Source organism: Pipra filicauda, unplaced genomic scaffold (assembly GCF_003945595.2).
Source record: "Pipra filicauda isolate LSUMZ 115617 unplaced genomic scaffold, ASM394559v2 scaffold2_size9829703_pilon, whole genome shotgun sequence".
NCBI classification, from domain to species: Eukaryota; Metazoa; Chordata; class Aves; order Passeriformes; family Pipridae; genus Pipra; species Pipra filicauda.
This window is the reverse complement of record NW_024104421.1, coordinates 9,661,182-9,674,922: the sequence shown is the minus strand read 5'-3', so window position 1 is coordinate 9,674,922 and position 13,741 is coordinate 9,661,182. Positions and strand designations below refer to the sequence as shown.

The 13,741-nt window shown below is 43.0% G+C and overlaps 1 protein-coding gene across 1 annotated transcript; it reads right to left on the bottom strand.

Moving 5' to 3' along the window:
* Positions 1-2,291: 2,291 nt before the first annotated feature.
* Positions 2,292-13,021, bottom strand: HSP90B1 (heat shock protein 90 beta family member 1). Its single transcript, XM_027715149.2, has 18 exons — positions 12,664-13,021; positions 12,132-12,231; positions 11,396-11,537; positions 11,189-11,305; positions 10,472-10,803; positions 9,589-9,700; positions 8,810-8,926; positions 8,117-8,233; positions 7,286-7,423; positions 7,119-7,196; positions 6,965-7,030; positions 6,434-6,703; positions 5,956-6,201; positions 5,544-5,680; positions 5,065-5,143; positions 4,816-4,971; positions 4,174-4,272; positions 2,292-3,501 (listed from the first exon to the last, which is right to left on the bottom strand). The coding sequence occupies exons 1-18, from the start codon at positions 13,004-13,006 to the stop codon at positions 3,472-3,474; spliced, it is 2,679 nt and encodes an 892-aa protein (XP_027570950.2). The 5' UTR covers positions 13,007-13,021; the 3' UTR covers positions 2,292-3,471.
* Positions 13,022-13,741: the final 720 nt, after the last annotated feature.

The following is a 13,741-nucleotide window of genomic DNA, read 5'->3' as shown; positions in this document are numbered from 1 at the left end:
CAAAGATGTATCACTGACAGGAAACCTACTTTGGTCCACTGTAAGGCTGGGATCTTACAGCTTGGTCATTTTAGTTAAAATGGGGCAATTCAGATTACACTGAAATTACGTACATTTGTACTCCATTTGGGCATCTTCATCTGTTTATGGCTGGTTTGATAGCTGTAAATATACAAAACTCTGAAATAACAGATGCAGGTTTACCTTTCAGTCCTGAAATAGGATCACCACAAAACTTGCACCAGGAACTGGAAGGTACAGAGTCAATACACAATAGAGCTTGTGAAGGTTGGGGATTGTTTTCCCTTGAGAAAGATACCAAGATAAAGCACAGGCTTCATCCTCAGTTCTCACTCGGGTTTAACTCAGGGGGGGTAAAAACCACAGTCTGATAGATTATGCATTAAGGAAACAAAAAAGCTCCCTAATTCTTCCTGACAAAGTACTTGGATGTCTTGTAATAGCAGAGGGATCCAGAAGTGATCAATGGGAGTGCTACTTTTACATCTGTTCCAGCTGTGAAGCTTTTATTTATGTTTGCATAAGTTGGAACGGTTTACGTAGGAAGAAAGGTTTGTAATTCTTCTGCATGTGTATGTGCCTCTGCTCTCCCACAGTTTTACAGCTGTTGGTGGGATGAGATCCTCTCCTGCTCTTATGTGCTGTTCAGGATGCAGCCTGCACTGAGCATGAGTACGTCACAGGCTCTCTTTCAGGCTCCTTTATCAATGACAGCAGGCATTGATAGAAAGGCTGTAGTAAAACACATGTTAAATCCAAATGAAATCAATCAGTGAGACCATCTTAGTAAGTCCAGCTCTGGTGAAAATACTTTTCCCCCTACTGCACCTAACAAAGCTGAGATTAGCAACCTTCCACCTCAGCATAAGAAAATGTTTGTTGAAGAGAGAAGACGGTGCAGTTCAGCAGTATTTTGTTCCTGTTCTAACTGGGGCAGGAACAGCAGTTTTTCAATGATCCCTTTACAGAGCCAGGATTCACCAACCCCTTATCCTGTTACTCACACTTTGTCAGAGTAGCACCTCTGTTATGTTGTTGATTTCTGACATGAAAAATGCATTTCTCCCCCTTTTCTAAAGGTTTTTAAGATCTAAAGGCTGCAGAGGGAAGTTTCTAGTAATTAGGCTTAGATTTCTAGGTGTTTCCTGTTGCTGCTGGAAACTGAGCAACACAGAGCTCAGCCTTTTCTAGCACTGAGGGAACTGTCCTCATTAGTGCCCATCTAAGAACAGCAAAGCTGACAACACTACAGGTTTTAACAGAAGCGACACCCCCAGAGTCAGTGTAACTGCAGCACCAAAAGAAACAGCCTGATGGGAGACACTTCTTCCAGCATTGACACCATTTTGCCTCAGAGCTGACAAATAAGTAGGCTTACAAGTGCATTTTGTGCTTATTAATAGCAAACACTTGTCACTCCAGGGTCTAGAGAAAGCAGCTGAACCACAGCTATGTTGCACATGATACTCTCAGCTGAAGTAGATGAAGAAGCACAAAGCATGACTCTCATGTGTGCTCTTTATTATTTCTCAAATTGAATCGTCATCCTCAAACCCATCAAGGCAATGAGAACTTAGCTATACAACAGAGCAAAGGTTGCCTAAGTCTACAAGTAATTAACAGACTAAGAATACTGTAGCAAGCAACCCTACACTTCCAATATTCCACTTTGGTTTGTTGGCTGCAAAAGCACTCCCAACCATACAGGAGTGAGTCGCAGTTCCTGCTTGGTGTCAAATAGAGATATAAAAGTGGGGGTAGTAACGATATACTCAGAAAGGTATCACTGAAAATAAGTGATACCTTTGGAAGTATTAAAGCATCAGCAGCAGTTGATTGCTACACAGCACCAAGAAAGAAAAAAAAAAAATAAAAAATCACACTGCTACAGTAAGAATAACAAGCCTCCAGAAATGGTGCACCTGCCCAGTCACTAACTTACTGCCAAAGGCTGCTATTACAACTGACACTGCCAGGTGCTGAAGGACATGCTGGTGTCAGACCCCTCAGCATGTGCCAGTAACAGAAGGCTCTTCTCTAGGATACTGCTACACTGAGCAGAAACCACAACTCTGAACTCTCTCAAAAACACCCCAAACTAAGGTCTCACTCCTTAGGCCTCAAACAGCATACTTCAATAAAACCATCTCTCCACAAACCCTAACACCATAACCACAGTGATACATGGCATATTTATTGCATGGAAATGGTAATCAGGCAATATAGAAGCCTAGTAAAACAAAATGGAAAGCAAGTTCTTCAGGTCAGTGTTTAGTGCTCTAACGTAATTAGAAAGTTTATTTTGCTTCAGATTGCAGAACCTTGTAACTTCACAGAAGTTCTGTTAAGAAAACAGCAGTGAGGGGTTCTTAAGGAGAATCACTATGTAGAAGTACCATGCCTATGTAGTTCTTCCACAGAGGAAGGCAAAAAAACCCCAAAAAACAAACCCTTCAGTGCAAACACTTCCTACCAACCCTGTGACATGTTTTAAAGTAGAGGCACTACTGAGAAAATGCAGTGCTTCATCCAAACACTACATAAAACTAATGTAATGAATAGAAGTGGTGCCTCCAGTTTAACCTGTCTGCATTAAAATTTGGTGTCAATAGATTTAACTTGAGTTATATTAAGTATCTATAGTGCTTTGCCATGCTAAAGAGACACAGAACAATAGTGATAAAGTTTAGGAATAACAGCATTAAGGAGTAACCATGAGAAAAGAACTTCCACACCTTTAAAAAAAGCCTGTAGCAAACTGCTGTAGCTACACAAGTCAAAGGCAGGGTTTCCAAGTACCACAGAGGATGGTAGCAGCTCACAGGCACTAAAGCCACCTCTGATGAGGGTTGTCCACATACTTAGTGAAAGGAATTCCCCCCCCTCAGCTGTAAAGCTATAACTGCCCAGTCCAAGTTCTAATGCCATTTTTAAATGCCTTGTCTCAACTTTAAGATGGCAGCAGATACATAACTTGAATACTTTCTTCAACTAGCAAGTTCAACACAGCTCTCAGATACCAGGCGTCTTTTGGCAAAGCAGCACAGCAGGCTTGTAAACACAAAACCCAACCATAGCCCTATGCTACACTAGTTGGTGTGGCTGTGCCAGCATGGAAAGGCACGAGGATTGCCAACTGCCCAGTTGTGCAAAGGACCATCCCTTTATTTCTTTGTGCCAGCCCACAAGGTGAGCTTTCCGTGTATAAATTTAAAGTTAGTGGTGTTTGGGAACATTTTATTTTGTACATGACAAGATTTTACACCAAGTCAGTTAAATAATACAAATTTACATTCATGAGGAATGTTTTTAGAAAAGTGAACTTAAAAAAACCCTCCTTTACCCTTAAACCCCATACCATCCCTCAACATTTTACAGTGGAAAAAACCAAAACAATCTAATTCACATTCCCTCTTAACCCCCCAATGCAGGACAGTAGTTGAGTGTAGTTTACAGTTCATCTTTCACATCTGTGGATTCCTGTCAAGACAAAGAAAGAATCAGGATATTGCTTTCTGAAAGTGGAAAAAGGTTACAAGAGCTGTTCCAGAGAACAGATACTGTAATCACAGGTTATACTGCATCAAAGTTAAGTAGCTATAGTACAATAAGCATTCTCCTGTAGGAAATTACATCTCTGTAAGCTATAGATTTGCACTAGTCACAAGAGGTCATCTTGCAGGTCTTTTCCCAAGAAACTAAGGTATGGGAAGGGTTTAGCATATCCATCAAGACATCATTAAAACTGCAGCCCTTAACGAAGTGAAGGCTGACTTCACATGATAGTTGAACTGTTTAGAAGCAATGCTGCTGTCTGTAGTCTTGCTACAAGTCTGTATTGTAAAAGCACTTGAAAAACTACATTCTTGCTGATCTTTGTTTTTGTCTGCAAGCTGTGGAAATATCACAGATAATCCAAAGCTTTTATCTCTTAAGCTTAATTTAGATCCACCTTATCCAAGTGTCAGCTTCTTACAATACAGTTTGATATGGAATTTGTGCTGCCTTTTTCTACCCCCCTCCAAGAAAAGCCTGGAAAACCTCACACTAAAATCTAGTGTCATGAACAAAGTGAACAAATTTGTTTCCAGGAAGCACCACAGACAAAACTGCACATAAATATTGGCAAGAAAGTGTCAAACAAACCCCTACCTTCTGTGTTTCACTGTCTTCAGCATCGGCATCCACTTCCTCTTCATCTTGCTCTGCGTCCTCAGCTGCATCTTCAGGCTCTTCAGGTTCCTCTTCCACCTGTATGACAGTCACAAGCAATTTGCTTTACTTGTTTAGGATGTTTGCTAGTTGTGGACTAGCTGAATACAGGCTATGGAAATATCCTAACGTTTGCCCCAGCTACCTGAAGGAGAAGGCAAGTTCCGTTTAGCATTGACCCACTGTCATGCCTTCTCCAGCAAAATACCCAGGATAAGTTCTTGCACAGCATATTATGAGAACCCATATTACTTATATCCGCTTAGAAATTTCTCTATTAAAGAGATAGGCACACATGCCTTTGATCCCTAATTTACTCCTGTAGAACCACCACTTAGCTAGGGACAGGACAACACTTGAGAAGCGTAATGAGGTAGGAGAATCTCAAGCAACTAGAAAGAAGAGGTGGGGAAGGGAAAACATGAGTAGGAAGTCCAGATTCATGGCTGGGCTTCTGGTGGCCCACTTTCGTGGCAGGAAGCTGGATACATTTAATTGAATGCATGTGAATCAAGGAGCTGCACTTTTTAGATGTAGCAATAGTAAAGTCCATTATCAGCCCCAAGTTGAAGACAAACTAACCTTTGCATCCAGGTCAATATTTAAACTCAAACGAAGCATTCTTTCTATTCGGTCTCCATATTCCTTAGTGTCTGGCAACATATATCCTGACCTCAAAGTTGCAGTTTCAAACAATACCACTGCAAGATCTGAAACGGTTTTGTCATCTTCATTTTCCTAGTGTGGAAGAATATGAAAAACCAAAACAGACCTGTTAATTAGGCTGTGTGCAGCTAAGTAGTCAGTGTTTCACTACTGTTATTTATTTACCTTGACTCGCCTGAGCATGTCCTTGATCAGTGGATGCCTGGGGTTAATTTCAAATGTCTTCTTTTGGCTAGCATAGTAACTGAGAAAAAGAGAAGTCACATCACTAAGTTTTAAAGTACAGGACCCAACTACATCTTTAAACCCATGAACACTGGTGACAGTCACAGCAACAAGTATATTCCCCCCGTCCCACTTTAATACTAGCTTAATTCTAAAAACATTCAAGCTACTAAGTTCATCTTCTCTTGTCAACAAATGACAGATAGCAAATGTCACTGAGAGTCTTGCTCAGCAGGCAGTTTTACATACTGAGCTTTGAATTAAAAAATGTAAGGCTGTATTGGAGACTACCTTGGTTCTAAGTGACCTTAAAAACACCAAGGATCATCTGAACCAGATGGAAGCTTGGTATGGGCACAGCAAGCAAGGGAGGCCATCAACTGCATTTCATGTCTGCTGCTACATAACTGAAAGCTTACTTTGTGGATATATCCTTCCCAGTTTGGTAAGCTTGAGCCTTCATGATTCTTTCCATGTTACCAGACCATCCATACTGACTAGCCACAAGAGCACATGGAGACTGGGTTAAACGCTGAGATAGCACAGCTTTTTCAATCTGTAGGGAAAATAAGTGCCTTAATTTTCAGAGATAATAGCTTATACAGCAAATACAGTAAATAACTCTGAAATTTCGGTCACTTCAATATTTTGTGAAAAACATCTAAGATCACATTCTAACTCAGTATCTTTCTGAAACAAAGGTATTAAGCATGTTTATCCATAGAGACAGAGAAGCTACTGTCAAGTCCGTGCTCAAATAATCTGCAAGGTGCATTGTAGCAAGTACAACAGCATTTAAAAATAATCACTACATGTAACAGAATAGTTTACCTTGTCTTTTAGAGCTTTGTCTTTCATCCAGTTTAGAAGTGGTTCGAATTCCTTTTCCAAGGCTTCCCGACTCTCCTTTGACTTTTCACTTTCTTCAAACTTAACTCCTTCTTTTGCTACATTCTGAAACCTCTTGCCATCAAACTCTGGCAAAGCCTGAATACAGTACTCATCTACAGGTTCAGTCAGATAGATCACTTCATAGCCCTTTTTCAGCAGACGTTCAACAAACGGTGAGGACTCAGCCTAAGAGGACAAAACATATAAGATTCCAGTTTAATTGCATTTGTATCAGCAGCTACTGAAACCTGTACAACTATTTGACAAACGTTGGTACAAGAAAAACTGAACTGCAGTAGCAGCATAAGCACGGAGGCTCCAAATTTACAGCAAATACATAATTCACAATGTTCATAGTACTAAAACTAGAAGCTGTAATATTTTTTACCCCTTTCTTCTTTCTTTCACTCTCACATACCTCCTTTCTGCTGGCACCTGCCATGAAGTAGATTTTATCTTGTTTCTCTTTCATTCTTTCCACATACTGATCAAGGCTTGTGAGGTTACTCTCATGATGAGAGGACTGGAAGCGAAGAAGTTTAGCCAGTCGTGTACGATTGGAGTGATCCTCAATAACACCAAGCTTTACATTAGTACCAAACTCTTTCCAGAATGTGTCATTGTATTTTTCCTCTGCAATTTTCTTGATCATATCAAGAGTTTTGCGAACAAGTTTCTTTCTGATCACCTAAAAAAAGCAGCATTATTGAGTTACAACAATAAGCATTTGGAAGAGCCCTCAATTCAACCCCACTAAAAAGAATGGATTCCAAACACTTAGTGTCTCTGACCTAAAGTAGACACAGGTGTTTTGAGAACAGCGATGTGTGAATTTCCTGTAGTTTAATTTCACTGTCCTTATGTAACAAAACGAAACAAGCTGTTATTCTCCTAAGGCTTGCTACAATCATGTGCTTACAATGAAAGAAATTAAGATCAATTAGCTTACCTTTAACAATTTATGCTGCTGAAGTGTTTCACGGGATACATTCAAAGGAAGATCATCAGAATCCACCTAATTGGGGAAGCAAATTTTAAGTACACATGACAGTATTAAAAGATTAAAAAAATAATCAAATGATAGTAGGACATTTAATACTTACAACACCCTTAACGAAGTTAAGGTATTTGGGCATCATGTCATGGAAGTCATCAGTGATGAAGACTCTTCGAACGTACAGCTGAATTAAAAGAGAAGACAGCAGCCAGGTTACTTATTTAGTGACTTATTTTTTACATGAAACCATGTCCACACACTTGCTTGTCCTACCTTAATGAAATCACTTTTTTTGGATCCATATTCATCAAACAGTCCACGTGGAGCAGAATTAGGTACAAACAAGATGGATTTGAAAGTTACTTCCCCTTCAGCAGTGAAGTGGATGTATGCCATCGGGTCATCATGTTCCTGTGGAGAGAAAATGCTTTTAAATGACATGGGGAAAATGTCAGAGTTAATATATTTCCAGTAATAACCTTCGTTTGCCAAATAAATGCCATTATTTTGCAGCTAATCTACCTAACCATGCTTTGTTAGAATCTATCATGGAGACAAGAGTTTAAATTACAAGAGCCTAGTTACTCACAAAAATAACCTTCCTAAGGACCTACTAAGTTTTGTTATTTTTCAACAAGCCAATCACAAAAAGATAGCCAATAGCACAATAACCAATATAATATCATCATAGCACAGTTAAGAGACTCCCAAGTTAACACATTATGCTGTACTGACACAAAGACATTTCTAGAAAGCTGTACCTCCCTTTTTCTTCCACCATGTTCAACAAGCACCACCATTCAGACTAAATATAAGTTTTCCTGTTAACATTTAGACACACCAGCAAGCTTCACATAAGATGGACCATATTACTTCCCAAACCTAGGCCATTCAACACTTGGGTGTCAATACATTTTCTCTGGAAAAAAGATTAACTCCAGACTGAGATGTTATACCTTCCAGTCTCTGCAATTCCATCTACTGACAGCAACTAATTAATTCTTCAGAAACAGCCCATCCTATAAGCGTTCAGTTTTATTTACAAAGCAAGAGATACCAGAGCAAACCATTTGCTTTGGAATCATCTTGAGGCTCAGAGCTTACCTTGGAAAAGGTTTTGTAAAAAGCTTTGTATTCATCTTCTTCAACTTCTTTAGATGGTCTCTGCCAGATTGGTTTTATGTCATTCATTAGCTCCCAATCCCAGACAGTCTTTTCAACCTAGGTAAGTAAACACCACACAGTATGAAAAGACTCATTCTTTACTTCAGCTTAGGCCAATTAAAGACACTCCACTGAAGCCAACACGTAAAATAGCATGTAAAAAACACCAAATATGCTAATTTACAAAATTGTGCAATGGCCTGGACATTCTCAATCAAGTATATGCATTAGTGCAACATGTGGGAACAAATGTTTAGTCGACATTGTATTATGTTGTTCTATGTACATTTAACACATTCACTGAGTATCAGTATTTCTGTTCTACTGCCGCTCTGGAAAAAGCTTCCCAGCAGAGTATACTTAAACTAGTCAGTGTCAGCTTACTGAAGCCTGCTACCATTTCAAGCAGTTCACTCAAATACTTATAATTAGCTCTGTGACCACTGCCCCACAAGGCTCTTGTCAGTCATCTGCCTGACCTCAACCAAGTCTGCTTCATTTACAGTCTACTATCCTGCCAAGACATCTCCACTTAAAAGGGATTGGTCCTTGAAAGCGCACACTACTGAAATGCACCTCTGCAAAATCAGTGAACCATCTGAGTTCCAGAACCCCAGGTTTAACAAAGCTTACCTTCTTAGTTTTTGGTTTCTTTTCTTCCTCCTCTTCTTCAACTGCAGCTTCATCATCATCTGTTTCTTCTTTCTCCTTTGCTTCCTCCTCTTCAATGGGTTCTTCAACAGTCTCTGTCTAAAGAGACAACTGAAAGTGGGGATTTGAACACCTTGACTTCCTACCAGGTATGTTCTAGTATTCTCTCAAACAGCTTAATCTCTCACAGCACTAGTTTGATTTGTGCTATTTGTCTATTGCAAACTTTTCTCTATACTGTTTTGTTAAATTTTCATGAATACACACTTTCCTTCAACAAACTGGGAGATGACCATCCTCAAATTTAAGTTTTTCATAAAGCTAATCAGAAACTTGGTGGATTTTAAACTGGTGCTACAGCAAGAAAACATCAGAACAGGCCTAACATTTAAGACAATGCCCTATTTTTAGGAGGACACCTACCATGAGCCCATTTGAAAACTTAAAAGCTTCCATCTACCAAACAAAGCCAGTGGAAGAACAATCCTTCCTAGTAATCAGCAGTCTTTTTCCTTTGATAAAGTTCTTTGAGTCAGAATAAAACCAAGTTCCTTTAAAGTCTGTGATTTTAGCAACAGACCAATTTTTGGAGAGAAACTAAGTAATAAAATACTAGCCAGAAGAGTCAGGAACAGAAGAATTTTGGAAATTAGACAAGTAGCAGCTCTCTGACATGTCCTCACTCTTCCTGAAAGATCTGGCCTGACAGCTGTCACAACCCAAGCTCATACTGTGCAAGGCTCAGTTAAATGCTCCCTTACCTTGCTGCTCCACACATAGATGGGGAAGTTTATGAACTGTGAGTATTTCTTTACAAGATTTTTCACAGTATCCAGCTCAAGATAATCAGATGCTTCCTCCTTCAAGACAAGGCTAAAGAAAATAAAAAAATCCTTCAGTTTAAGTGCCGGACAAGTATTTTGACGTAGTTTTATAGAAGAAGATGCATTTTCCTGTTGCAGCTATAGCAATTCAGATTCATGCAAGTCAGCTTTAATAAGTTCAGCTCAAAGAATCCCTTAAAAAATATAATCACTTCTGAACTACTCCAATGACAAAGGGTTATTGTTTTCATCACTTGAGGCAGAACACAGTATCCAAAAGTCTATAGGAAAACCTTAAATCATATTGGTACTCATCAGGATCTTGATGTGCTTTCACGGGCTTTGCTTGAAAATAGAGCACCAAGATCAACTTTTTCATGCTAAGTGCTTTCTCCAGGAAAACAGCCTCTAAACCCAGACCAAGTAAATTTATCTGCTCATGAAAGCAATGAAAATAGGACTGTCAATCTACCCCTAGTTTGAAATTTGCATCAGGCCAGTCTCACTGGTGTATAAATAGCAGCCAGTTTCCAAGACAAAGCTCTACAGCCACTATGTAGGTTTTGCCAGTTGTGTTGAGGAACTGAATGAGCCTGCATGCAGCTGAACTGTCCAGAATTACTTGCTGACAGTTCTTAGGATGCTCATGGTTTTCTTATGTTGGATGCAGTTTACAATCTGTATGTTTCTATTAAACTCAATAAAGCTGTATTACAAGAATCAAACACTATGAGTCACAATGCTGAAGTCACTCGCACATTTTAATAAGAAAACTGTATCCACACAACTTATTTTAAATCCAAAGAAACTTAGTACTTACGTTATGGTTGTGCCACGTCCCAATGTGTTCCCTCTGGGGTCATCAATCACAGAGAATTCATTTGAATCTGACTCCCAAATATGTTGAGTGTCATTGTTGTGTTTTGATGTGACAATAACTCTGTCTGCTACTAAGAAAGCAGAATAAAAGCCAACACCAAACTGGCCAATTAACTCAGATGTTGACTGGCTATCATCCTGCATTTCAGTCATCTTGTTTAAGAATTCACTTGTACCAGACTTTGCAATGGTACCCAGGTTTTTAACTAATTCCTCCTTTGTCATGCCAATACCCGTATCTGTAACATGAAGCATGTTCTTCTCTTTATCACACTGAAAAAAAATAAAGGAAAATGCAGTTTGACTTCACTTTGAATCTTAATACATAACACACCACCCCCTAAAAATGGCTAACTGTATTACCCATTCAAATATGCCTGGTTACAATAAATGGAATTTGCAATAACCACAGAAATGAGGAAGATCCTCCCTTCCAAATATTACAATACTTCAGTTAGTGTTTATAAAATCAGAAATATATTTTCACCATTAAAACAAGAGTAGTCTTTGATAAATCTAATTGCAAGGGTCTTGATGTGGTCCTAGTCTGTATTTACATCAGTATGAAGCCGAAAAATTTAGATTTAATGATGGACCATCTTTTTATATTCCTCCCATCACTCCTCTGAAAGAGATGTTTGTATCTAATGCATCTTACCTTGATTTTGACTGTAAGTTCCTCATTACCAGCCAAAGCATTTTCATCAGTTAATGATATCAACCGTATCTTATCTAAGGCATCCGAAGCGTTTGAAATAAGCTCCCTCAGGAAAATCTGAAATAGAAACCAGTAGTCAGGAATTCCAGAAGAGACACACACACTCTCCTCCATGTTCTAATGTGATCTACTGATAAAGGCACTAACCTCTTTATTTTTATATAAAGAATTGATAATTAGCTTCATCATTCTGTTCACTTCTGCTTGAAATGCAAACTTCTCAGATTTTTCTCTGATTTCTTTGATCTGGGATGCATTTAGGCCATCTAATTGGATAGCTTCTTCCTCTCTGTTAGGACAACGAAAACCTGTCAAGTAGTCTCATCCACAAACAGCATCACTAATTTTATCATCAAGCAACAGCAGTAACAGCCTAGTTCAAACAACATGAAGACCCTTTGTCACTGATGTAGCCCAAAATTACATGATGAAATGACCTAAGTGCAAGAGCAGCTACCCTCAACTGCACAACCTTAACCTAGAACTGGAGTGAAAATTCATGACTGCAAGTGAGACATTTTCATAAAAAGAAGTCCAGGGAATAATTCAGATACGTTAAAGCCACTGCAATCCTCAGCACGCAGTGCACCTCACAGATGAGGCAGTTCATGGGCACAGAGCTATTTCATTAGCAGGCGCTACACCGATGCCATTTATGACACGCAAGACTGAACTCCATGAACATACTGTTTTTTATATAGCTTATCGATATTGGACAAAACCAAGTTGAGCTTTCCTGAGCCCAAGTCCTCAGGGTCACTTCAGGGTCTTTTCCAGAAGTATTTTCTTTCCCCCAGCTGCCCAGATCTCTCTTTTGAACAGCATTCCCTCCCCATTTCTGAGGCCTCAGGCATTACTGAGCACGAGTGCCCCGCGTACCAACCTCTGCACAACTTCATCATCAGTTCGAGACCCTTCTCTGCTTTTGCCCAAGTCATCTTCCACGGTCCCATCTACATCCACCTCCTCGGCTCTGACCGACACTGGGAAAACAAGGAAACCGATGCTCTGAGCCCCCGCACCGTCCAACTTCCCCGCTTACCCCTCCCCACGGCGTTCGGCTCAGCTCCGTCGTTCCACCACTCCCTCCCCCGGAAAGTTGAGCCCAGCTGGAGACACGGGAGATGGGCAGGGGCCGCCCCCTCGCTCCCTCCCCTCCGCCCCCGCCCGTGACGGCGCATGAGCCGCCCCGGCCCCCTCCCCCCGCCGCCCCAGCCCTGGGGACAGCCCGGCCCGGGCAAGGGCTCGGCACACTTCCCGTCCCCGCAGGGCAGAACGCGGGGTCTCCCCTTCCCTCAGCGGCCTCCGTCCCCCTCACCCCAGCGCGAGGGGGAAAAGGGCCCTGCTGGCCGGGACCCCGACACCCGCCCCCCCTCCAACCCGTCAGAACCTTCTAGAAGCCCGCGGGCACTCACCGGCCAGGAGCAGCGCGCACGCCAGAGCGAGCCCCCACACGGACCTCATGGCGGCCGCGGTGACAAGCGAAGAGGCCGCGGTGACGAGCGAAGAGCTCCCGGCACCGCTCCGAGCCCGACCCGCGCTGCTGCCGCCGCCGATGGCGCTGGAGCGGCCGCGGCCCTCCCCCTTCGCCTTATCAACCCCCGGGCGGGGGGCGCCGCGCTGCGCCCACCAATGGCTGCGCACCACGCCAAATACACAGCCAATGGGGATCCTGGAAAGGCGGGGCCTGCGGTCGCCACCGCCAATCGCGGCTTTCCATGTGCGGTTTCCTGCGGTCGGAGCGTGGCCGGCGCCCATTGGCCGGGCGGGGCGGCGCTGGGCCAATGGCGCGCGTGGGGGGGCGTGGCCCGGGCCGCAATGAATGGGCCGCTGCGCCGAGCGGCGGGGCCACGTGGGGCGCGGCTGCCGGGAGCGACGGGCGCCGTGTCCACAGGGAACCGCTTCCGGGGACACGCGGGACGTTCGCCGGGGAGATGGGTGCTATGGCAACGGGAACTTCCGGTCGCGGCGGCACCCCCGGGTGCGAAAGAGGAGCGAAGGGTCATGGTTACGGCCGTAACCAGCGGGGCCGGCAGCGGAGGGGCGGCGCTGGCGGGTTCCGCCGGCAGCCTTGAGTATGCGCATGCGCCTTTCCTCCGCGTTGCATGCCGGGAGCTGTAGTTCGCGCCGTTGGAGCCTCGCGGCGCCCCCTTGCGGGAACGCTATGACAGGACCCTCCCTCTCCCCGGTGCTCGGGGTCCCCCGGCACAAGTGTCCCTGTGCCATTGGCCTTGGCTCTCCGCTCCCCTGCCGCGTGTCCAGTGCCCTCACACGGCCATGACAGAGACTGGCTGGCTTCAGCCGAGCCTCCCCGCAGCCTCGTCCGTGGGGACGCTCGGTGCTGGTGCAGGATAAAGCAAGCTGGGTGCTTGGCAGGTCTCCCTGATTCCCAGCGCTCATCAGGGCGACCGTCCTCCCGGGAGCTTGTTGGCACTCCTCAGCCCACCCTCAGGGCTGTTGTTTATCCATCAGGGGCCCGCTGGTGTGCGGGGA